The sequence below is a fragment of the Rissa tridactyla genome, chromosome 22 (genome assembly GCF_028500815.1).
Source record: "Rissa tridactyla isolate bRisTri1 chromosome 22, bRisTri1.patW.cur.20221130, whole genome shotgun sequence".
Classification (NCBI taxonomy): domain Eukaryota; kingdom Metazoa; phylum Chordata; class Aves; order Charadriiformes; family Laridae; genus Rissa; species Rissa tridactyla.
Window position 1 is genome coordinate 5376981 of NC_071487.1, and position 19350 is coordinate 5396330.

Below are 19350 nucleotides of genomic sequence, written 5' to 3' on the forward strand. Positions count from 1 at the left end.
AACTGCTGTCCCGTGAAGACAGTCACATGAGGAATCCTGTGAGGTTTTTTTTTCTTTTTTAACCTGTAATCTCAGGTTTCCCCACACAGTTTTTTTACACCTCCACAAGTTTTAAGGGGGTGCGCATCTTCTCGCCAAGCCTCTCTGTTGTCAGAGAGCAAGCTCTGCTCCCCTCACGTTTTTATTGACCTGCCCCAGGTTTGCTAGATCCTGCAATTACGTTCGCCTTAGTTCTCTCATCTGGCTCTCCTGCTTTCCTCCCCCAGTGTTTGCAGTCACCACTTTCACACCTCATCAACGTTTGGCCAAATTCATTGAAAAAAATAACAGCTGTTCAGACAGGATCCGAACACAAAACGTGGCCGGCCTCACTAGCTGGACTGAACAACGCTGCCAAGTGTCCTCTGCTCTGGAAGCTGCTCAAAATACACGATGAGAAGTCACGTCAGGAAGAGTCTGAGCAAACGAAGCTGCCACATGTCCCCTCTAGCTGGACACCGCAGTTCCTGCGACACGAACACCCTGGGGGTGCAAATCGACACCACGCCTTTACTCCACGGCTGTCTTGGAACAGGGGCTGTGCTCCATTTTCAGCTCTCAAATCACCTCCATGAACACGGCCTTTGCTATCATGGCGTCCCACCCTCACTGCCGCTCAGCAAGGACTTGGCAGAGGCACACGGCAAGCGGCAGCCTGCGCTGGCCCATGCTGGAGCGGCCGCAGCCCGGGGGGTTCTGATGAACCCCAGTCCACCAGCACAGACCACCGGCACGAGCTCCTGCAAAAAGAGCACAGGCCTGGCAGCCATCTGGCTAACGAGGATTTGCACTCCATATTAGCGCCCTGGCGAACTCCTTCACAAGACTTCGATGTCTGCCTCTACCCCTAGAGGCACAAAAAAAAGTGGGGGGCAAAAGTGCAGATGCAGTCATCCCAAGCCCCTTCCCGGAAGCAGCCTTACCTCTGGGCGCCCAGCGCCTTGATCACGGTGGAGAGGAGCCGCCCGTCCTTGGCGGTGACCTGCGTGACGTACTGCGGGCGACCGATGTCGTTGTCCTCCACCGACTTGGAGAGGGCGGCGCTGCCCGGGCAGTCGCAGAGGGAGCCGGGGAGGTGGCAGCAGTCACCCGTCGTCATGGCAGCTCTGGGCCCCTCTGCTGCGGGACCGGCACTGGCGGCACGGAGACCTGTGGGAATGGCACCGCGGTGAGAGCCCGACACCCCTGGCCAGGGCACGGGCGTCCCTCGCCACCCTTCTCCAGCCCTGCTCGGGCCGGCAGCACCCCGGGGCCCCAACAACCACGGGTTATGCTCTTCCTCTGTCCCTTTTAATAGGCTTTGTGAGGCTGCCTTGCCATAAAATTAAGGCTCCAACTGTCCTACTTACATAATTTAGCGTCAGAACTGCAAATTTGCCTTTCCCAGAGAGAATTCCTGTTACCCACCCTTTAACCTGATGAAGCCTTTCAAACCAAACGTGCCGATGCAGAGATGGGGAAGGCAACCAGAAGCCCCGCAGGCCCGTGTTGTTCTGGCTGGAGCCGTCCTGAAATCTTACTTTCATACCCTCTGTAAAACTTGCAAAGTTTCACCTGAACACGGCACTTAAGCCGCTTTGCGTGCCTCCATTCAGGTAGTCCCTTCTCAGTTGCGTTCAGGTGCTTTCTAAGCCCATTAAAGCCTGTCCACCAAACTCCAAAGGCTCCCTCCTCTGCCCAATCTTTGATTTTCCATTTTTTTATTTCTTCACAGAAACGCACACGCTCCTGTTTCCACATCCCATGTGGTATGTCCCAACAGTGAACGTGCAGGTATTAACCACCCAAAAGCATTGAAAATCCCCCCAGAGCTCCACGGAAAGGGCAGCGGGACGGTTTTCCTCCTTTCCCTGCCAATGGTTCAGACCAATCAGGGTTTTTAGAACAGCCAGGTGCAAACAGCAAAGCAGCCCATCACCTTTGGGGCGCCTCTGCAATTTACCCAGCAAAGAGAACACAAGGAACAAGCAGCAAATGCAAGAATCGGGGAGAAGATGGAGAGAAAAAGCCCAAGGTGACAAACCAGGAGCTGGCTTGGATGAGCCCCATGCAGACGGGAGAGCTTTCTGCCTTTCAGGGTAGGCAGCAGCTCGCCCAGCTGCCCGCAGCACAGAATCCCAGACTGGCCGGGGTCAGAAGGGACCTCTGGAGATCATCTCCTCCAACCCCCGGCCACAGCAGGGTCACCCACAGCAGGTGGCACAGGAACGCGTCCAGGCGGGGTTGGAATGTCTCCAGAGACGGAGACTCCCCCACCTCTCTGGGCAGCCTGTGCCAGGGCTCTGCCACCCTCACAGCAAAGAAGTTCCTCCTCGTGTTGAGGTGGAACTTCCCATGGTCAAGTTTGTGCCCGTTACCCCTTGTCCTGTCCCCGGGCACCACTGAGAAGGGCCTGGCCCCATCCTCCTGACACCCCCCCTTTCAGTATTTATAAGCGTTGATAAGATCCCCCCTCAGTCGCCTTTTTTCCAGACTGAAGAGACCCAAATCCCTCAGCCTTTCCTCATCAGAGAGGTGTTCCAGTGCCCTCAGCATCTTGGCAGCCCTTTGCTGTCCCCTCTCCAGCAGTTCCCTGTCCTTCTGGAACCGGGGAGCCCAGAACTGGACACAGCGCTCCAGGTGCGGCCTAAAGCATGCTAGAGCAGCCGTGCTCCTCCCTGGCAGGGGGAGTCTCAATCCCAAGGGCAGGCATGCTTTGCAGATTCAGAAAAATCCCATTTTCTCCAGTCTCCTTTAGCCTGGTCCCTAAGAGGCAGCTGGGCAGAAACAAAGAGCTGGGGTTACAATCAGTCACAAGCTGAACACGAGCCAAGAGCATCGTACTGCTGCTGGTAAAGACCAAAATCCTCCTGTCTGTAAACAGGAGTGCCTTATGTAAGGCACACGCAGTAATCCCTGTGCACCAGCACTGCCGGGATCAGCGCCGGAATTCTGTCTCATCCTGGTGGCTGGATTTCAAGAGGGAAACGAACCCAAAAAGAAGTTCAAAAAAAGTAATGAAAAGGATAAAACGTCCAGGGCGAGGGGGAATCCCAAGCAAACAAACAAAAAAAACCCAACTCCAAAACTTACCAAAGAAAAAATATGAAAAGAATTAGGTTTGAGGTTTGTTTAATTTCGGTGGGGGGGGAGGCAATCTTTAATCCCCATCTCCTGCAGGTAGAAGCAGGCAAACAAACCTTCGCCACCCCATCCAAGGAAACACTTTTTTGTTTTGAGATCTCTGTGCACAACAGGAGTCAAACATTCCCATGAAACTGCAATTTCGTCAGGTTCAGCTAAGCCTAAATCAAACTAAAATAGCCAAAGAAAACAAGGGCTTCTTCCTGGTTGGAGGCTTGGCTGGACTATAGAGGAAGAAAACAAAAAGCCAGAATAAGAACATGGTCTTTGAAAGCCCTGAAAACACTGATCTGGGTAAGCACAAGTGTTCTTTCGTGTCTTGGAAATGAAGCAACTCTTGCACAACCGAGGACTTCATCTGTCAGGACGGCTCCCCTCACGGGAATCGCGTTCAAGCCGGGGAGCGCGCTCCCTGCTGTCTCACCGCCCGACACCAACTTTCGTAGCGTCTCCTCAAGTTACAGGTTTTCTAATTTCTAGTAGAAGAAAAGTTTCCAATCTCTTTATTAAAGCTGCTCTCGATAACTCTCTGTAATCCCTCCTCCACCTCTGACCAGGAACGGGCTTGAGCCTGTGGGGCAGGTCAATCCCCATTGAAACACACGAGAATCTTTCCATCAACTTAAAAATGAACTTAACAGACCCAGCGCTGCCTTGACTCGGCCTCTCTCTCCACCTGCGCAAAGAGCACGCAGGGTTACAGCCACTTTTCTTATTGCTCTCCTTTTTCTTAAAAAAAAAAAAAAAACCAAAAAACTACAAGCTCTCCAACTTTAAGGAGCAAAAAGTAAGATGCTAAATGCCATTGGAATGACTTAAGTCAGCTGTTCTGCAAGTAAAGGAGTTCTTTCAATTTTAAAAGCCTCTTACTGAACCAGGCATGAGAAGATATATGCTTTTAATAAAAAGGTCTGTTCCATTTGTTCAGCCAAAATGTTGTTTATTTTTAAGTCCAGAGGAAAAAGGTCCATTTTGCGTATTGGAATGAAACTGCCCTCGCTCCCTGTGTCCTGGGAGTATTTACACTGAGGCTCTTTGTGCTCCACATCTGACAGAGACGGGCAGCACCGCGTCCTTGCCCTGGCAGCCCTACCCGGGCTGGAAGGGAATCGCCACCCTGCAGCCCACCAGGAATCGCAGGGTCTTCTGTTACAAATTATTTGGCATTTCCTTGTCAGGGTCCGTCCCAGGGCGGAACCTGAAGCCGCTGCTTTAATATCTGACTCATGCTATTCAGCAATTACAAAGGAAAAGCAGCAAGATTTTCATGGATCTTAGTGAGGAAGTAACTGAAATCCAACGATAACATCTGCAGTGCGCTCCAGCTCCCATTTCATACCCAGCTGAGCGTGAACCACGGTGTACAGCCAAGCCAGGCCCTGCCCTGGCTCCCTAAAGGCTCAGCTCATCAACGCGCAGCGTTCTCTCGTAACTGTCAACAGCTCATTGAACCCAAACCCAACGTTACAGCAGAAACACCAAAACCTCAGAGTCGGAATCAAGACCTAAACAGCTGGTTTGAACCACACGCTGCTTTTTTCTGGGCAGCTGTGATTTCTGAGACCGTTCCTTGGGGATACCTTTCTTGTTTCCTTTTTTTTTTTTTTTTTTTTTAAAAAAAAGGGTCTCAGAGACATTGGGTTTATTATCAATATCCCCTCTGCTGCTGCACTTAGACACGAGCAAATAAATCAGAAGTCTCTTCTCAGCACCATTTTGTATCCTCAGCTTCGAGCAGATCCAGGATATAAAGGGCTGCATTTGTAGAGACTACTCAAATTGAAGAAAAACAAACTCTGTTTGTGGAAAGTTGGCTGAGAAGAGCAAGTTATGCACTAGGACTCCAAAACTCAAACACGTGCAGCGAGATGAGCCAGGTCACAGAATCCCAGACTGGCCGGGGTCAGAAGGGACCTCTGGAGATCATCTCCTCCAACCCCCGGCCACAGCAGGGTCACCCACAGCAGGTGGCACAGGAACGCGTCCAGGCGGGGTTGGAATGTCTCCAGAGACGGAGACTCCCCCACCTCTCTGGGCAGCCTGTGCCAGGGCTCTGCCACCCTCACAGCAAAGAAGTTCCTCCTCGTGTTGAGATGGAACTTCCCATGGTCAAGTTTGTGCCCGTTACCCCTTGTCCTGTCCCCGGGCACCACTGAGAAGGGCCTGGCCCCATCCTCCTGACACCCCCCCTTTCAGTATTTATAAGCGTTGATAAGATCCCCCCTCAGCCGTCTTTTTTCCAGACTGAAGAGACCCAAATCCCTCAGCCTTTCCTCATCAGAGAGGTGTTCCAGTCCCCTCAGCATCTTGGCAGCCCTTTGCTGTCCCCTCTCCAGCAGTTCCCTGTCCTTCTGGAACCGGGGAGCCCAGAACTGGACCCAGCGCTCCAGATGCGGCCTCACCAGGGCAGCTCGTTCTTCTTCACTGCTCCAAGGCAGAGCCCTCGGTGCTGGGGCAGGATCCCGTCTGCTACACGGCTTCTGTGACACGTGCCAGTAAAACACCCCCCCCATCAGTCTTCAGGCATTGCAACAAGATACGTGATGTAGTTTATATCATCCACAGGGCAAGAGGGGTTTCCAAACTCTGCCAAAAAACTGTACAGCTCTAGACTGGACCACTACTCTCCATCCAGAAGACATTCCTGGCAGGAACAAGCAGAAGACAAGGAGCTAAAGGGTCCCTCAGCTCTCTTCTGTTTATTATTCGGGACACTGTCCCGCATGACATCCTGGTCTCCAAGCTGATAAAATATGGGTTTGATGGATGGACAATTCAGTGGATAAAGAACGGGCTTGACGGCCACACCCAAAGAGTGGCTGTCAATGGGTCCATGTCCAAGTGGAGGCCAGTGACAAATGGAGTCCCTCAAGGATCAGTACTGGGACCAGTCTTGTTTAACACCTTCGTCAGCGACATGGACAGTGGCATAGAGTGCACCCTCAGCAAGTTTGCTGACGACACCAAGCTGTGTGGGGCGGCTGACACGCTGGAGGGAAGGGATGCCATCCAGAGGGACCTTGACAGGCTGGAGAGTTGGGCCCATGCCAACCTCATGAAGTTCAACAAGACCAAGTGCAAGGTCCTCCATCTGGGTCGGGGCACAACAAGACCAAGTGCAAGGTCCTCCATCTGGGTCGGGGCAATCCCAAGCACGGACATAGGCTGGGCAGTGACTGGCTCGAGAGCAGCCCTGAAGAAAAGGACTTGGGGGGGCTGGGGGACGAGAGGCTCCACATGAGCCGTCAGTGTGCACTTGCAGCCCAGAAAGCCAATCGTATCCTGGGCTGCATCAGGAGAAGTGTGGCCAGCAGGGCGAGGGAGGTGATTCTCCCCCTCTACTCCACTCTCGTGAGACCCCACCTGGAGTACTGCCTCCAATTCTGGAGCCCCTACTACAAGAGAGCTACGGACATGCTGGAACGTGTCCAGAGAAGGGCCACAAGGATCATCCAAGGGCTGGAGCACCTCTCCTATGGGGACAGAGTGAGAGAGCTGGGGTTGTTCAGTCTGGACAAAAGAAGGCTCCGAGGAGACCTTCTAGTGGCCTACCAGTATCTTAAGGGGGCCTACGAGAAAGCTGGGGAGGGACCTTTTAGGATGTCGGGTAATGGTAGGACTAGAGGGGATGGATTAAAACTAGAGATGGGTCGATTCGGCCTGGACGTTAGGAAGAAGTTCTTCACCATGAGGGTGGTGAGACACTGGAACAGGTTGCCCAGAGAGGTGGTGGAGGCCCCATCCCTGGAAGTTTTTAAGGCCAGGCTGGATGAGGCTCTGAGCAACCTGGTATAGTGGGAGGTGTCCCTGCCCATGGCAGGGGGGTTGGAACTAGATGATCTTTAAGGTCCCTTCCAACCCTAACAATTCTATGATTATATGATTTAGACTTTGTAGCCCGCTAAGACAGTTATTTCTGCCAGAGAGGGAAACCGTAACAGGCCAGGTGAATACCTGGATCAAAGCCGCAAAGAGAAAAGCCACAGTCAAGACAAGAAAAACAACAGAAAAGGCTGAGGCCAAATGACCACAGTAAAGGGGAATTGTTGGGTGCAGGTCATGGCTCCTCTGGGCTGCTCATGGCCTGCCTACATGATGAATATCTTAACCAGTGGAAACGCTTGGAGCAATTCTGAGGCTTTGATGGGATCCAGAGCAAACTGGAAATAGAACCACCTCCACCTTCTTTGGGTGCAGCTCATACACACCAGCTTCTGTGCAGATTAGTTTCCCTGGAACAGGTCCACCAAGAAAAAAAAAAAAAACCACCTCCTGGCAAGGCTGCCAGCAGCTGAGTCTGATTCTCTCACTGAGCAACCCTGATCACCATAACCAAGACCCGGCACCTCACTACAGTGCCGCCAGGAGATAACCAAGCTGTGCAGCCAACATAACCCACCCATCTGTACACGAGGACCTTCTTTTTTTTTTTTTTTTTTTTTTTTAAATTTAGCAAATAACCCACTCACTGTGTGCAGATCACCAAAGCTCCAACTGCTGCTCACGCAAGCTGAGGTTTAACCCCCAGGAACAAGGCTATCCAGTCTGCTTTCCCAATCCAGTTTAGCCAACTTGGGTATGCAGACACGGTATCTTCTAATCACATGATCCTGCGAACGGCATCAGTGAACTGAAGGTTTTCCGTTGCTAGAGGGCATTTCCAAATACCAGTGTTTTCCTTTTCACCACGAAAACCGTATTTCCCCAGTCCTGGGGCTCTAAGACCATGAACTTCTTGAGGGTGACAAGGACAAAGAATTGCTTCCTTCACGGCATTTTAAGCGCCCGCTCCCACACCCCCTGTCTCACCCAGCTAACACACCTCCTTCCACAGCCCAAATCCAGTCCCAGGGCTGCAACACGTCCTTCAGCGCCCAGCTCTGCCTGCCACAGGTGGCTGCCGTCCCCGACCAGCGTACCTGTACCCCCACGCTCTGGGTGACTGGCAGGGTCCCCCCTCTCACACAGCACAGCGGGCAAGCTCTGGCCTCCAGACACTCAGCCCCACCGTGATTATCCACCCCGAGGTACTGCCGCCAAAGATATGCATAGGCAGGATGCCATGAGTGGCCTGAAGTGCTCCCTGCTACTGTTAAAAGGTTGCGTAAGTGGTTTAATCTAAAGAAAGGGGAAAAAAAAAAAAAAAACAACAACAAAAAAAAACCACCCCAAAGAACTGGTTCCAAACTACTGCAGGGCTTTGTTTTTCAGTTTTTAAACATACTCTCTCCTGAGGGCTGAAGACTGCAGCATTATTTTGTTCTTTAAAAAAAAGTACACGATTTTGTATGTTGACTCTCTGACTCCCAAAAGTCACCCTGCAGGTCTGCCGCCTCACACTCTGATAGCACCCGAAAAGCCACCCCAGATCTGCCCACACTCGATCCATCCGCTGCAGGCAGCTCTAAAGCGTCACGAGAGGTTCCCGCGGGCACCGAGGAGGGAATTCTGCTGAGACCTCCCCGCAACTCTCGCGTCGCCCAGGCCTTGTCCTGAGTCCTATGCTCGAAGCCATCTGAATGCAACGGTCCCACAAGCCGGGGTTGCAATGAGCCCTGCCCAGTGAGAAAAGTGACACAGCATTCTACGGCATACACCCCAACACCCAAAATAAGATCTGATGGCACATGACAGCCTTTGAACCATTTTAAAATTTGGTAGATAACACACAGGAAAGCATTCCACTCCCCAGACAGCTTCTCAATTTCCTGCTTGCCTGTAACATTTGGTTGACAGTCGCAGTTAAAGGAGGTGCTGTAAAAACTTCAGCATTAACTTGCTCTTCAGACAGTGCCCGTGGAGCAACACTGTGAATCAGACAGTCATGGGACGGACCTCACCCTGGGCTCAAAACAAAACAAACCCCAAAAAGCAAGAAAAAAAAATAAAAATCAAGGGACAGTGTTCTGGGAGCTTGTGAACCTTCTGTTAAAGCTTCCCACCAGGAACAACCTCCTCCTGCACCTTTAACAGCAAAACACAGGGGCTGAGGTACCTCAAGCATCACTGCAGTCCACAGAGGCTCACCTGCCTCTTCCCTAGGGCTGAATTTCAAACATTCATAAGATTCTCCAAGTTTAACCATGTAACACCCAGGAGGAGGTCAGACACTTCTAGGAGGCAGCCTTTTGGGGGTCCTGCCTTTGTCGTTTTTGTACCTCATTTACCACTTCCAGGGACGTGGCCCAGCTGCCTCCCAGCAATCCCACCAACACAACCCAGCAGCCGTGGAACAGAAGCCTTCACTTACCGGGCTCCCAGTGGGTGATCAAAGTGATCAAAAGTGATCAAAACTTCCCCACACCAAGCCACTATTTAGGCACATTCTAGAAGCTCTCTATATGGTTATATCATACAGACCATGGTTTGACGGCAAATGACTTTGTTTTCCAAATACAGAGGAAGAGACAGTCTTACAGAGAATGTGATTTACTCATTTTTTTCCAAGCAGACACGTTGCCAGGGTCTGACTTCCATTCCCCATTGGTAAAAAAGCATTGCAGTGAGACTTCGTAGTCAATATAGTGTTGTTTTCCCAAAACCTGCAGCTACACGCATCCCTCCTCCCCAGTACTCTCACCATATTTGATCAACCTATAGGACGAGGGGCAATGGTTTTAAACTAGAGGAGGGCAGGGTTAGATCAGCCATTAGGAAGAAGTTCTTTACACTGAGGGTGGTGAGACACTGGCCCAGGTTGCCCAGAGAGGGGGGTGGAGGCCCCATCCCTGGAGATGGTGGCCTCTGGATGAGGCTCTGAGCAACCTGATCTAGTTGAAGATGTCCCTGCTCACTGCAGGGGGCTGGCCTAGGTGGCCTTTAAAGGTCCCTTCCAACCCAACACATTCTATGAACCTCTGCAGTAGCTGCCCTTCATCCCCGTGTCTCGCAGCCCTGGCAAACTAGCAACTGGCAAAGATGAAATCCAGGTGGAACGTACCCTGCGGTTCCCAGTGGGCTCCCACCAGGAGCAAACCCCTATTTTCAAACAAGACTGTAGGGATGAGCCTCTGAGCCGCGACAGAGCAGCTCCTGCTACCCCAGGTTTCAGGGTACCCATCACGTTGTTCGCCCCCTCGTTTTTCAGTCACACATTATTTTAGAAGAGCGTTGCCTAATATATAACAAGAAGGTGCTCAATATTCAAAACGAAGCAAAAGGTTCAAGTTTACATGCTGAGAAAGAGATCACTATAAAAATAAGAAGCCTAAAGGATGGTTTCCTTCTTGCTGCAAACTGTACTTGGGAAAGATCGGGCCACGCGTTACAGCTGGAGTGCCAAAATGAACAGAGTTATCTCAGATCTTCTGAGAGTTGTTATCTGCCACATGACCATATGAAAGGACAGTTTACTGCATTTTAATTACCAACATCTGGAAAAAGGAATTGCAACATTAGGAGAAAATTCTTTGCAGAGGGTATCTCCAAACAAAAACCAGCCATTCAGCTATTTTAATAACTAACAAGTTTCATAAGGAAACAACTGAAAACCAGCTGGGACATGAGGAACACCTGCTGCTCCTCTGAGTACTCAAAAGATGTCAGCTGTTAGAGGTGAAAAGCAGCACAAATCACTACGTAATGCAACTACATAGACCCTGTGCCCACCTCCCTCTGCATTTTATCACACTCTGAAGGGAAAGAGAGATCACAGAATCCCAGACTGGCAGGGGTCGGAAGGGACCTCTGGAGATCATCTCCTCCAACCCCCGGCCACAGCAGGGTCACCCACAGCAGGTGGCACAGGAACGCGTCCAGGCGGGGTTGGGATGTCTCCAGAGACGGAGACTCCCCCACCTCTCTGGGCAGCCTGTGCCAGGGCTCTGCCACCCTCACAGCAAAGAAGTTCCTCCTCGTGTTGAGATGGAACTTCCCATGGTCAGGTTTGTGCCTGTTACCCCTTGTCCTGTCCCCGGGCACCACTGAGAAGAGCCTGGCCCCATCCTCCTGACACCCCCCCTTTCAGTATTTATAAGCGTTGATAAGATCCCCCCTCAGTCGTCTTTTTTCCAGACTGAAGAGACCCAAATCCCTCAGCCTTTCCTCAGCACAGAGGTGTTCCAGTGCCCTCAGCATCTTGGCAGCCCTTTGCTGTCCCCTCTCCAGCAGTTCCCTGTCCTTCTGGAACCGGGGAGCCCAGAACTGGACCCAGCGCTCCAGGTGCAGCCTCCCCAGGGCAGAGCAGAGGGGGAGGATGACCTCCCTCCACCTGCTGCCCACGCTCTTCTTGATGCCCCCCAGGAGCCACTGGCCTTCTTGGCCACAAGATGCGTTAGTAAAACTTGAAAGTTTTATTGAAATCATGACCCAGGGTGAAAAATATCGGTTATCATGCCCACAAAGCAATGCTTGCAGAAGCGCTGCCCATCCGCAGGGAAAGCAACTGCGCCACCGGCCAGCAGCACACCCCTGCCCCGCTCCTGCCCAGCAGTGCTGCCTCCCGAAGGCACCCGAGCCGTGCGGCCTCGCCGTTCTTGTGTCCTCTGCCAAAACAGCAGCAGCAACGACGCGAGAATCCTTCCGCTTCCTAGCCCTACCGCTTCAGAGAGCTCCCCTTTGAAGAAAGGCAGCGCCTGCAGCAATGCCAAAGCTGGAGGGCTCCCCAGTCCCGCGCACTCACGTGCCGGGCAGTTTCAGTTTATCTGGAACAAATGGGTTTTCCAACTCTGGGTAATACATGAGAAACCCCCATTTGTAGTGTGGCAGTAACGCATGCACCAGATTAGCACAGAATCGCCCACACGACATTGGACTGGCCAGTCCCTCGAAGGGCATTACTCAGAACGGGGCAAAACAGTATTTCAGGATTGGGAATCCTGTGCCAGGAAGAACGTGCAAGGAGCATTCTCCTCCTTGGTTTATAAAGCACCATTTACACTGTTGTACAAATAATAACGCTCTGCCTGGGGACAAACTGGAGCTGGAACAACCCACCTGCCGGCATGCCGCAGAGCCCTGCTCGCCCCGACGGCTCGGAGCAGCGCGCAGCCGGCACGCAACCACCGCACGGCACCAGGCCACACGCTGATCTTCCAACTGATATTTGACCCGGAATTTAACTTGCCTATTTATATTTTTCAACCTAGCTATTTCGCTGTAGGAATCGCTTCAGCACACTCAGTTTTCAAAGAGCTTTCCAGCAAAGGCACCACCTCAGCCTTCGACCCCACCGCCCATCCGCATCTGAAGAGCTCCAAAGCGGGCACCGACTGAGAGTGTCCTCCTTCTCCATGGCGAGATGAAGAAGAGGATTCACTGATACTGGCTGATTTCTCAAGTCTCTCCCTTCTGCCCACGCCTTGCCGCTACAAATTCCCTCCTCAATCCCGAGGTGAAGCTTCACAACTGATGGCAGTGCTGCAAAATCCCAGTCTCTCTCTCCCGCAATTAAGTCTGCAATGTCTTGCTTAGGCTGCACTTATAGTTCTTCTGGAGACATAGGTCTTGACCGATTTGTCTACAGGGAAGTACGAGAAAAACTGGGAGGAAACAAAAGTTGAGAAAAGTCCAGAATTGTAGTTTACCTTTTCCCTCCCACCCCTCTCAAATATAAACCCAAACAGCTTTCGGCTGAAACAGGACTAAAGCTCTCAAAGCTTCAAATAAAGAAATAGGTGTTAAAGCCAAGACTGTGAGACCTTGGTGCATTCCTCTATTTGCAGAGAAGTGCTTTAGAAACGGGGTTTGGTCTGTTTGTACTTACATTTGCCAAGCCAGTACCGCCCCTTGCCCCTTGTTCCCTCTTTTGGGGAACAGCAGGAGAATGTCTCCTTCAGCCTATCACTGATTTCATGACAACCGATTAAAATTGCAAGAGCAGTTACAGCATGCTTGCCCTTGAGGTTAGCCACACGTCATCGTCTTGCGTTAGATCAGGAATGGAAAAGTTTCCTTAGAATTGATACGTAAAATCTGGGAGAAAACTTACAGATGCCTATTTTGATTGAAAATGGGGACAAAACACAGATTCCCAGCTGTAAGACTGCTCGTCCTCGAGAGGCGTGGGGCGAGGAATGCACGTGCACGGCTGACAGGTGGAAGAGCTGCAGATCAGCACAGCTCCTGCCAGGCTCGTCCCTTTGTTAGAGGATACAAAGGGTTCAGTCCCTGCCCCAAGACACTTTGTCAGTCCAGACCTTCAGGATTTTGCTCTTCTGCAATTTACCATCAGTGCTTAGAGCTCTCACAGCCTGTAAATGTCACAGCTATGAAGAGACATATTCCACCATCAGGAAAGGTGGCCAAAACTGTAGGAAGCCCAGTAGCCACTTCCCTGCTTTCAGAGAGCGGGATAAACAGCTGAGCGCTCTCCCAAATGCTCCGCACGTGGGTGACCACCTCTGCCAGCAGAGCTGCATTTGTTGCTGCGATGCTGAGGAGACAACCTGGTCTAGCTATGGCAAACGCAACAGAGCGAACATGACAGCACCATCCTCCCTTCCAGAGGAGGCCACGAAGATAATCCAAGGGCTGGAGTACCCCTCCTATGGGGACAGGCTGAGAGAGTTGGGGATGTTCAGCCTGGAGAAGAGAAGGCTCTGGGGAGATCTTCCAGTCCCTGAAGGGGCTCCAGGAAAGCTGGGGAGGGGCTGTTTGCAGGGGCACGTAGCAACAGGACAAGGGGCAATGGTTTAAACTGGAGCAGGGCAGGGTTAGATCAGACATTAGGAAGAAGTTCTTTCCACTGAGGGTGGTGAGACACTGGCCCAGGTTGCCCAGAGAGGAGGTGGAGGCCCCATCCCTGGAGACGTTCAAGGCCAGGCTGGATGAGGCTTTGAGCAACCTGATCTAGTTCAAGCTGTCCCTGCTCAGTGCAGGGGGTTGGAGTAGATGGTCTTTAGAGCTCCCTTCCGACCCAACACATTCTATGATTTTCCCTGGGGAACGGCACTGATGCAGCCGGAGCAGAGAACGAAACCAGACCAGACCTGGAGAGGTGGAGAACCTGCTATTCACGTGCATGATGACATTAACTGTCTCGATAAGATGTGAACTGTGCCTCAGCACAGATTAGTCCATCATTTTAGCAACAGAGAAAAACCTATTTTACACGAACTTCATGGAAACCGCTTGCCTACCCTATACGTTGATTTGGTGCTGTGCTCATTTCCTTCACATAAAAGCGACCCCCGGCTTTCTTTTTGGCATGGCTTGTCTTTTAGAGCACAGAGACCGTGCCCGTCTCTTACTAACTTAGAAGCGGTTAGTGAGTTTTCAAGGGAACAAACATAAGTAAACGGAGATCATTTCTCTCTCACGGGAAGGGTGTGAGCTGAGTGCATGCAGAAGCATAAGTTAACCAGAGTTAATTTGGGGGGGGGGGGGGGGGGGCAGAAAGACACACCAGTTATGAACTTCAAGCTAAGCTGGAGGGGGAAAAAGAAAAGAAAAAAAACCCAACAGTTTAGAAAACAGAAACTCTGAAATCTCCAAATATCCAAAGCTGAGTCAAAGTCAAGCACGGGAAAAATAAACTCATCCCGTAGTTTATAGTTCAAGATTCCTGATTCTTCCCTTCATCTTTTAAGAAAAGATTCTGTGTTTTTAAGTGTAAAAAGACAAGGTACTTTAAACAATAGCGAAAAAAACCCCTAAATGCACATTTTACTTTGTATCTCTCCCTGCAGAACGAAGTCACATCCTGAGGACCTGCAGCGGTCCCTCAGGACTAACAGTCTCAGAGCCCGTATCCAGCCTCAACTTCCCCGGCTTGTGCTGGAGGCATTTTCGGTTGATTTTGGTCATGCTGCTTCAAGGAATCTACGCTAACTTCCTCCCAGGGGAACACTGTGTCCTGCACTTGCTTCATCTGGGCCAGCACCAATAACCTAGAACAGGAAAGCCCCTCTTTCCAGCATCAATGAAGGCAAGAACTCTGCTGGAAGCTGTTTGCAATTAGTACATTTGTAATATGGCTCATCTGCATGGTCTCCTTGGCATCCAGCGTGGGGTCACCTCGCTCTGCATCCTCAGCGCACTTCCATAGCAAAAAAAAAAAAAAAACCAAAAAAAAAAAGGCAGTCAAACACATCAGAAGCCAGAAACCATTCGTTCCAATGCTTTTTTTCCTGTTTCCACTTGAAGAGTGCCAGCCGTGTTAATTAGCTAACCACAGACAGACAACCCTGGCTTTACAGGTGGTATTTAATGCCCATGGCACACACACTAAGCTCGCTCTTGGCTGCCACCTGGTCCACTCCTGGCAAAGTTAAGACTTCCTTACTGATGCCTGTAACGCTCCACTGCGCATGCTTGGGGGTAATTAGACTTCGCATCCTCAACGGGAGTTATTAAATTCACTCTTACAGTGCATGCGACAAAGGGATTTTCCAGTCCCAGCTCCTTTCCCTTCAAGCCTCTGTTTCCGAAGGCTGACATACCATCACAGTTTCAAAAGCACCTGGAAAACCAGGGCTCTTCTAGCTCTCCAAACACTCCCCTGCAGCTGTCTCCACAATTCTTTGGAGATGCAAAAAAGTATTCAACCTCTTAAGCCCTGGAAAGACAAGGCTAACATCCAGCTGTTAAAAGGATTATTCCATGCACGTGTGAGCTTGGCAACTGAGCGGGGCTGTACATCCCCAAGAGCAGGGTGGATCGAGGGGACTGGCCATGGCCATCAGGGCTGACCCACCTCAGCAGCATCACAGGCATTCTTGACGAGGACCTGGAAAAAGGTCGAGAAAGTGCTAGAAACTGTATCAGAAGGGAAAGACACAGAGATAAACGCTTCCCGGAAGGAAAGCGGATCAAGAGGATGAGAGTCTCAAGGAAAACGAGGGCTGGTCACAGTGAGGGTTGAGAGGGGGATGTGAATGGTCCCTTGAGCATGGGGAAATAAAGGGCACAGGGCGGGATGCAGAGCATGAACCCACTGACCGATCACACACACATCAGGGCAGGACAGCCTTGTCTCTGGGCACTGCAGGGACGGCGCGCTGAACACAAACAAGCCTGATGAAAAGCCAGAGGTGCTCTGGCTAAGCCTGGCGTTTCCAGCTGGTCATCACCAACACCGACATGAGAGACACCCCACCTCCCTGCTGGTGAGATCTGAGCTCTGCACAGCTTCCTCCGAGAGGACAAGTCACACAGCAGCCTGGACTCTCGCCGGGGCAGCAGCATCGCAGCGCGGATGCTTCTTCCCACATTTAGAGAAGCACCGTTTTTGTGGGTACTCACAGCGCAGGCAATCTCACCGGGGAAGCGAGAAGTCTCAGTCAAAGGCCATCGTGTGGCTTTTTGGTTTTTAATCTTGGTCTCTCCATCAGATAGAGAACACGCTCATGTGACAAAAGCTAATGTTTGAGACCGTGAGAAAAGTACCTCCAATGTCACAATCCTCTTCCTGTACACGAGCCACAGGATCATCCCTCAGACAAATCCCACCAACTTTGGCCTCTGTCACTAGCAGTTAAGTTGTCTCAAGGCAACTGGTTTAAGTGAGATAGAGAGATTTATAGGGCCCAGTTTAAGAAAAGTCAATCACGAACTCTAAGCTTATGCCACAGAGGAAGGCAGCTGGTGCTCCAACACGCAACTGTAGCAACTTCTTCAGTTTTGCCCTGACACCAAACTCGTTCTCTTGGAAAATCTCTGTAACAAGCTCTACAAGGCAGCGCGCGCCCTGTCACGGCACACAGTGCTCAACAGGTCAAAAACACGCGTCAGAACAAGAGCCGGCAGCACTCCAAGAGAGGAGAAAAAAACAGGCATGGCACTCCACTGGCGGAGAAATCTTTCCCTAATAACTACTTCCACCCGTGGAAATAAAGCCCGATGAACGGACACAAAAAACCGCCGCTCCGAACCTCCAGGCCTACACCGTTCTTCGCCGGGGTGAAGCTCCGACACAAGAGCCCAGCTGCCGCCCGCCGGGGAGGGGGTACCCAGCCCCCGGGGAGCGCCGCAGGCCCGCAGCAAGGGGCCCGCCTCTGCCCCCGGCCGGCACGGAGGCACCGCCCGGGACGGCGCGCTGGAGGCCAGCGCTCGGTGGAAGAGCCCGGCGGTGCGGGGGCGGCCGGCACGCACGGTGGCCGGGGCCGGCGGGAGAGGCTACGCCGCTCGCGGGGAGGCGGCTGCGGAGAGCGCGGCCGGGTCAGCCCTCCTCCCCGCGGCACGGTTCCGGCCCCCCAGCGCGCTGCCAGACACCGGACAACCCCCGTGGCGGGGCTGGGGCACCGGGAGCGCTGTCATGGCTCTCAGGCCCCCGGGGCGGCCAGACCGCGGCCCGGCCGCCTCGGCCGGCCTGAAACGCCGCTCCCGCTGCCGCAGCCCCGCACCGGAGGGCGGCCCGGCCCCGCCGGCGGCGAGCAGGTCTCGGCCCCCGGCCGGGAGCAGGGCCAGGGCCAGGGCCGGGCCCAGCCCTGCCCCTGGTGCCGCCCCCCCCCCCTCGGTACCTGCGGTCCCGCCGCCCGCGGCCCCTCAGCGCCGCGCGCGCCGCCCCATCGCCGGCTCCTGCGGGCGCCGGGCACCGCCCACCCGCCACCGCCCGCCCTCACCGCGGCGCCGCCGCCGCCCGCCAATCCCCGCGCCGCACTGCGCTGACGCCAGCACCGGCTCACCCAATGGGCTGCGCGGGACCCGGCCGGCGTCGCAACGCGACGCCGCTGGCAACAGCCGCTGGCCAATCGTCACCCGGCAGGGCGGCCGCGCCCCGCCCCCCTCCCGGCCAAGGGCACGCGCGCCCCGCCCCACCCCAGCCGGCGGCCCGGCCCCGCCCCCCGGCGGCTCCCTTCCCGGCAGCGCGGCCCGGCCCCGCCCCCGCCCCCGCCATGGCGAGCGCCCGGGCGGTGGGAAGAGCCCTCCGGAGGCCCCCGCCGCCCCCCGGGGGGCCGGTACCGGGCGGCCGGAGCCCCGAGGAGGGTGTGGAACAGACGGTGACACACGGGTGTGGTTTGGCAATCTTTATATCCACAGTACAGCGTAACCATGCACAGGAACCCCGTGCGGGGGGTATTTACAGAGTGAATTGCACTTAACACAGGAACCGGGAATAAAAGTAAACGGAAGGAACCTCTCTTCTGGGTTGCATAAAGGTCCGGGGCTAGTTGTAGCCTGCAAAGCCTGACAGACAACGCTGCCGTGCATTATCTGACCAGTTTAAAATAAGAATTAACTGTTATTTACTGAAAGAGCGCAGCCCTGCAGACAGGCCTTTCACCGCAACGTCCCATTACTCACCCTTCAAACTGTGTTATTTATTAAGACCCTACTGAGCGCCTGCAAGTCAAGAGAATCCAACCTCAGGCTCGACGCTATTTCACTTGAGAGACAGTTACTCTTCACCTCTCAGGGCCTGATTTTTCTTTTCTTGATTGAAATTCAGGCTCCTACCTTTAATACTAGTTTAATTTATGATGGAAAAAGGCCTCCCTAAGAGACAGAGTCACTTCATTAGGATCTTTTTTCCTCCTGCAGAGTCCAGACCTCTCAGCAAGTTCTTCCTTCGTGCTTGGAAGGGGAACGATCACCAAGCACAGGAACAACTCCACCGTTAACAGCCCACCAACCCATCACGTCCACAACCCCTGCCACAGCACAGCACGCAGGAACCAGAGCGTCGGGAAGTGAAAATGCCTACTGTACAGGTTTTTTTTTCCGAGCAGCTTTTGGTAAGTGATCTGCTCAAACGAAAGACACAGACCAACCCCGGCCCTCCCAAGCGCATCCAGCTGAGCGCGCTCGCCCCTTTCCGCACAAGGATCCCCCGTTTCCGGCCTTGCCCACACGCTGCGGGGTCATGACAACCCACCCAAGAGAACAGCCCCCAGACGGGGGATCTCCGGGATTGCAGCAGGTCTTTCTGCTGCTTCTACCTGCTGGAAGTGCCGGGAAGCAGCCGCAGGGGGAAGAAGGGATGGCAGTGCCTTTTCCTTCTACCAAGTTTCCATGTTCTGCACAGCACATGCAAAAAAATCTTTTTAACCATGGAGCGAGCTGGCACCCATCAACTGAATTTTTACATTTATACAAGTGCGGAGGTTTAAAACTTTCCTATGAACCAAACTTTCCCAGCCTGTGCTGGCTACAGACGAACTTTCCGTGGAGATCCCAGCCCTTCACCCACCGAGCCTTGTCCGCACCTGACTCAACAGGAAGAAGAGACGCTAGATGGAAGCAGCCTACCCAATGAATGTATTTTACCAGTTACCTGTTTGCGTGCTCACCACCAAATCACTTTTCTGT

General features: G+C 52.9%; 1 protein-coding gene across 1 annotated transcript in view; it reads right to left on the reverse strand.

Annotated features, from left to right (window-relative positions):
- MARCHF2 (membrane associated ring-CH-type finger 2) overlaps nucleotides 1-17648 on the reverse strand; it is a 40983-nt gene extending 23335 nt beyond the window's left edge. The window contains exons 1-2 of the mRNA XM_054182040.1: nucleotides 17562-17648; nucleotides 963-1188 (exon numbers count right to left, since the gene is read on the reverse strand). Coding sequence (XP_054038015.1) covers nucleotides 963-1138 — 176 coding nt within the window. The 5' untranslated portion in view covers nucleotides 1139-1188; nucleotides 17562-17648. The remainder of the gene's footprint in view (nucleotides 1-962; nucleotides 1189-17561) is intronic.
- Nucleotides 17649-19350: the final 1702 nt, after the last annotated feature.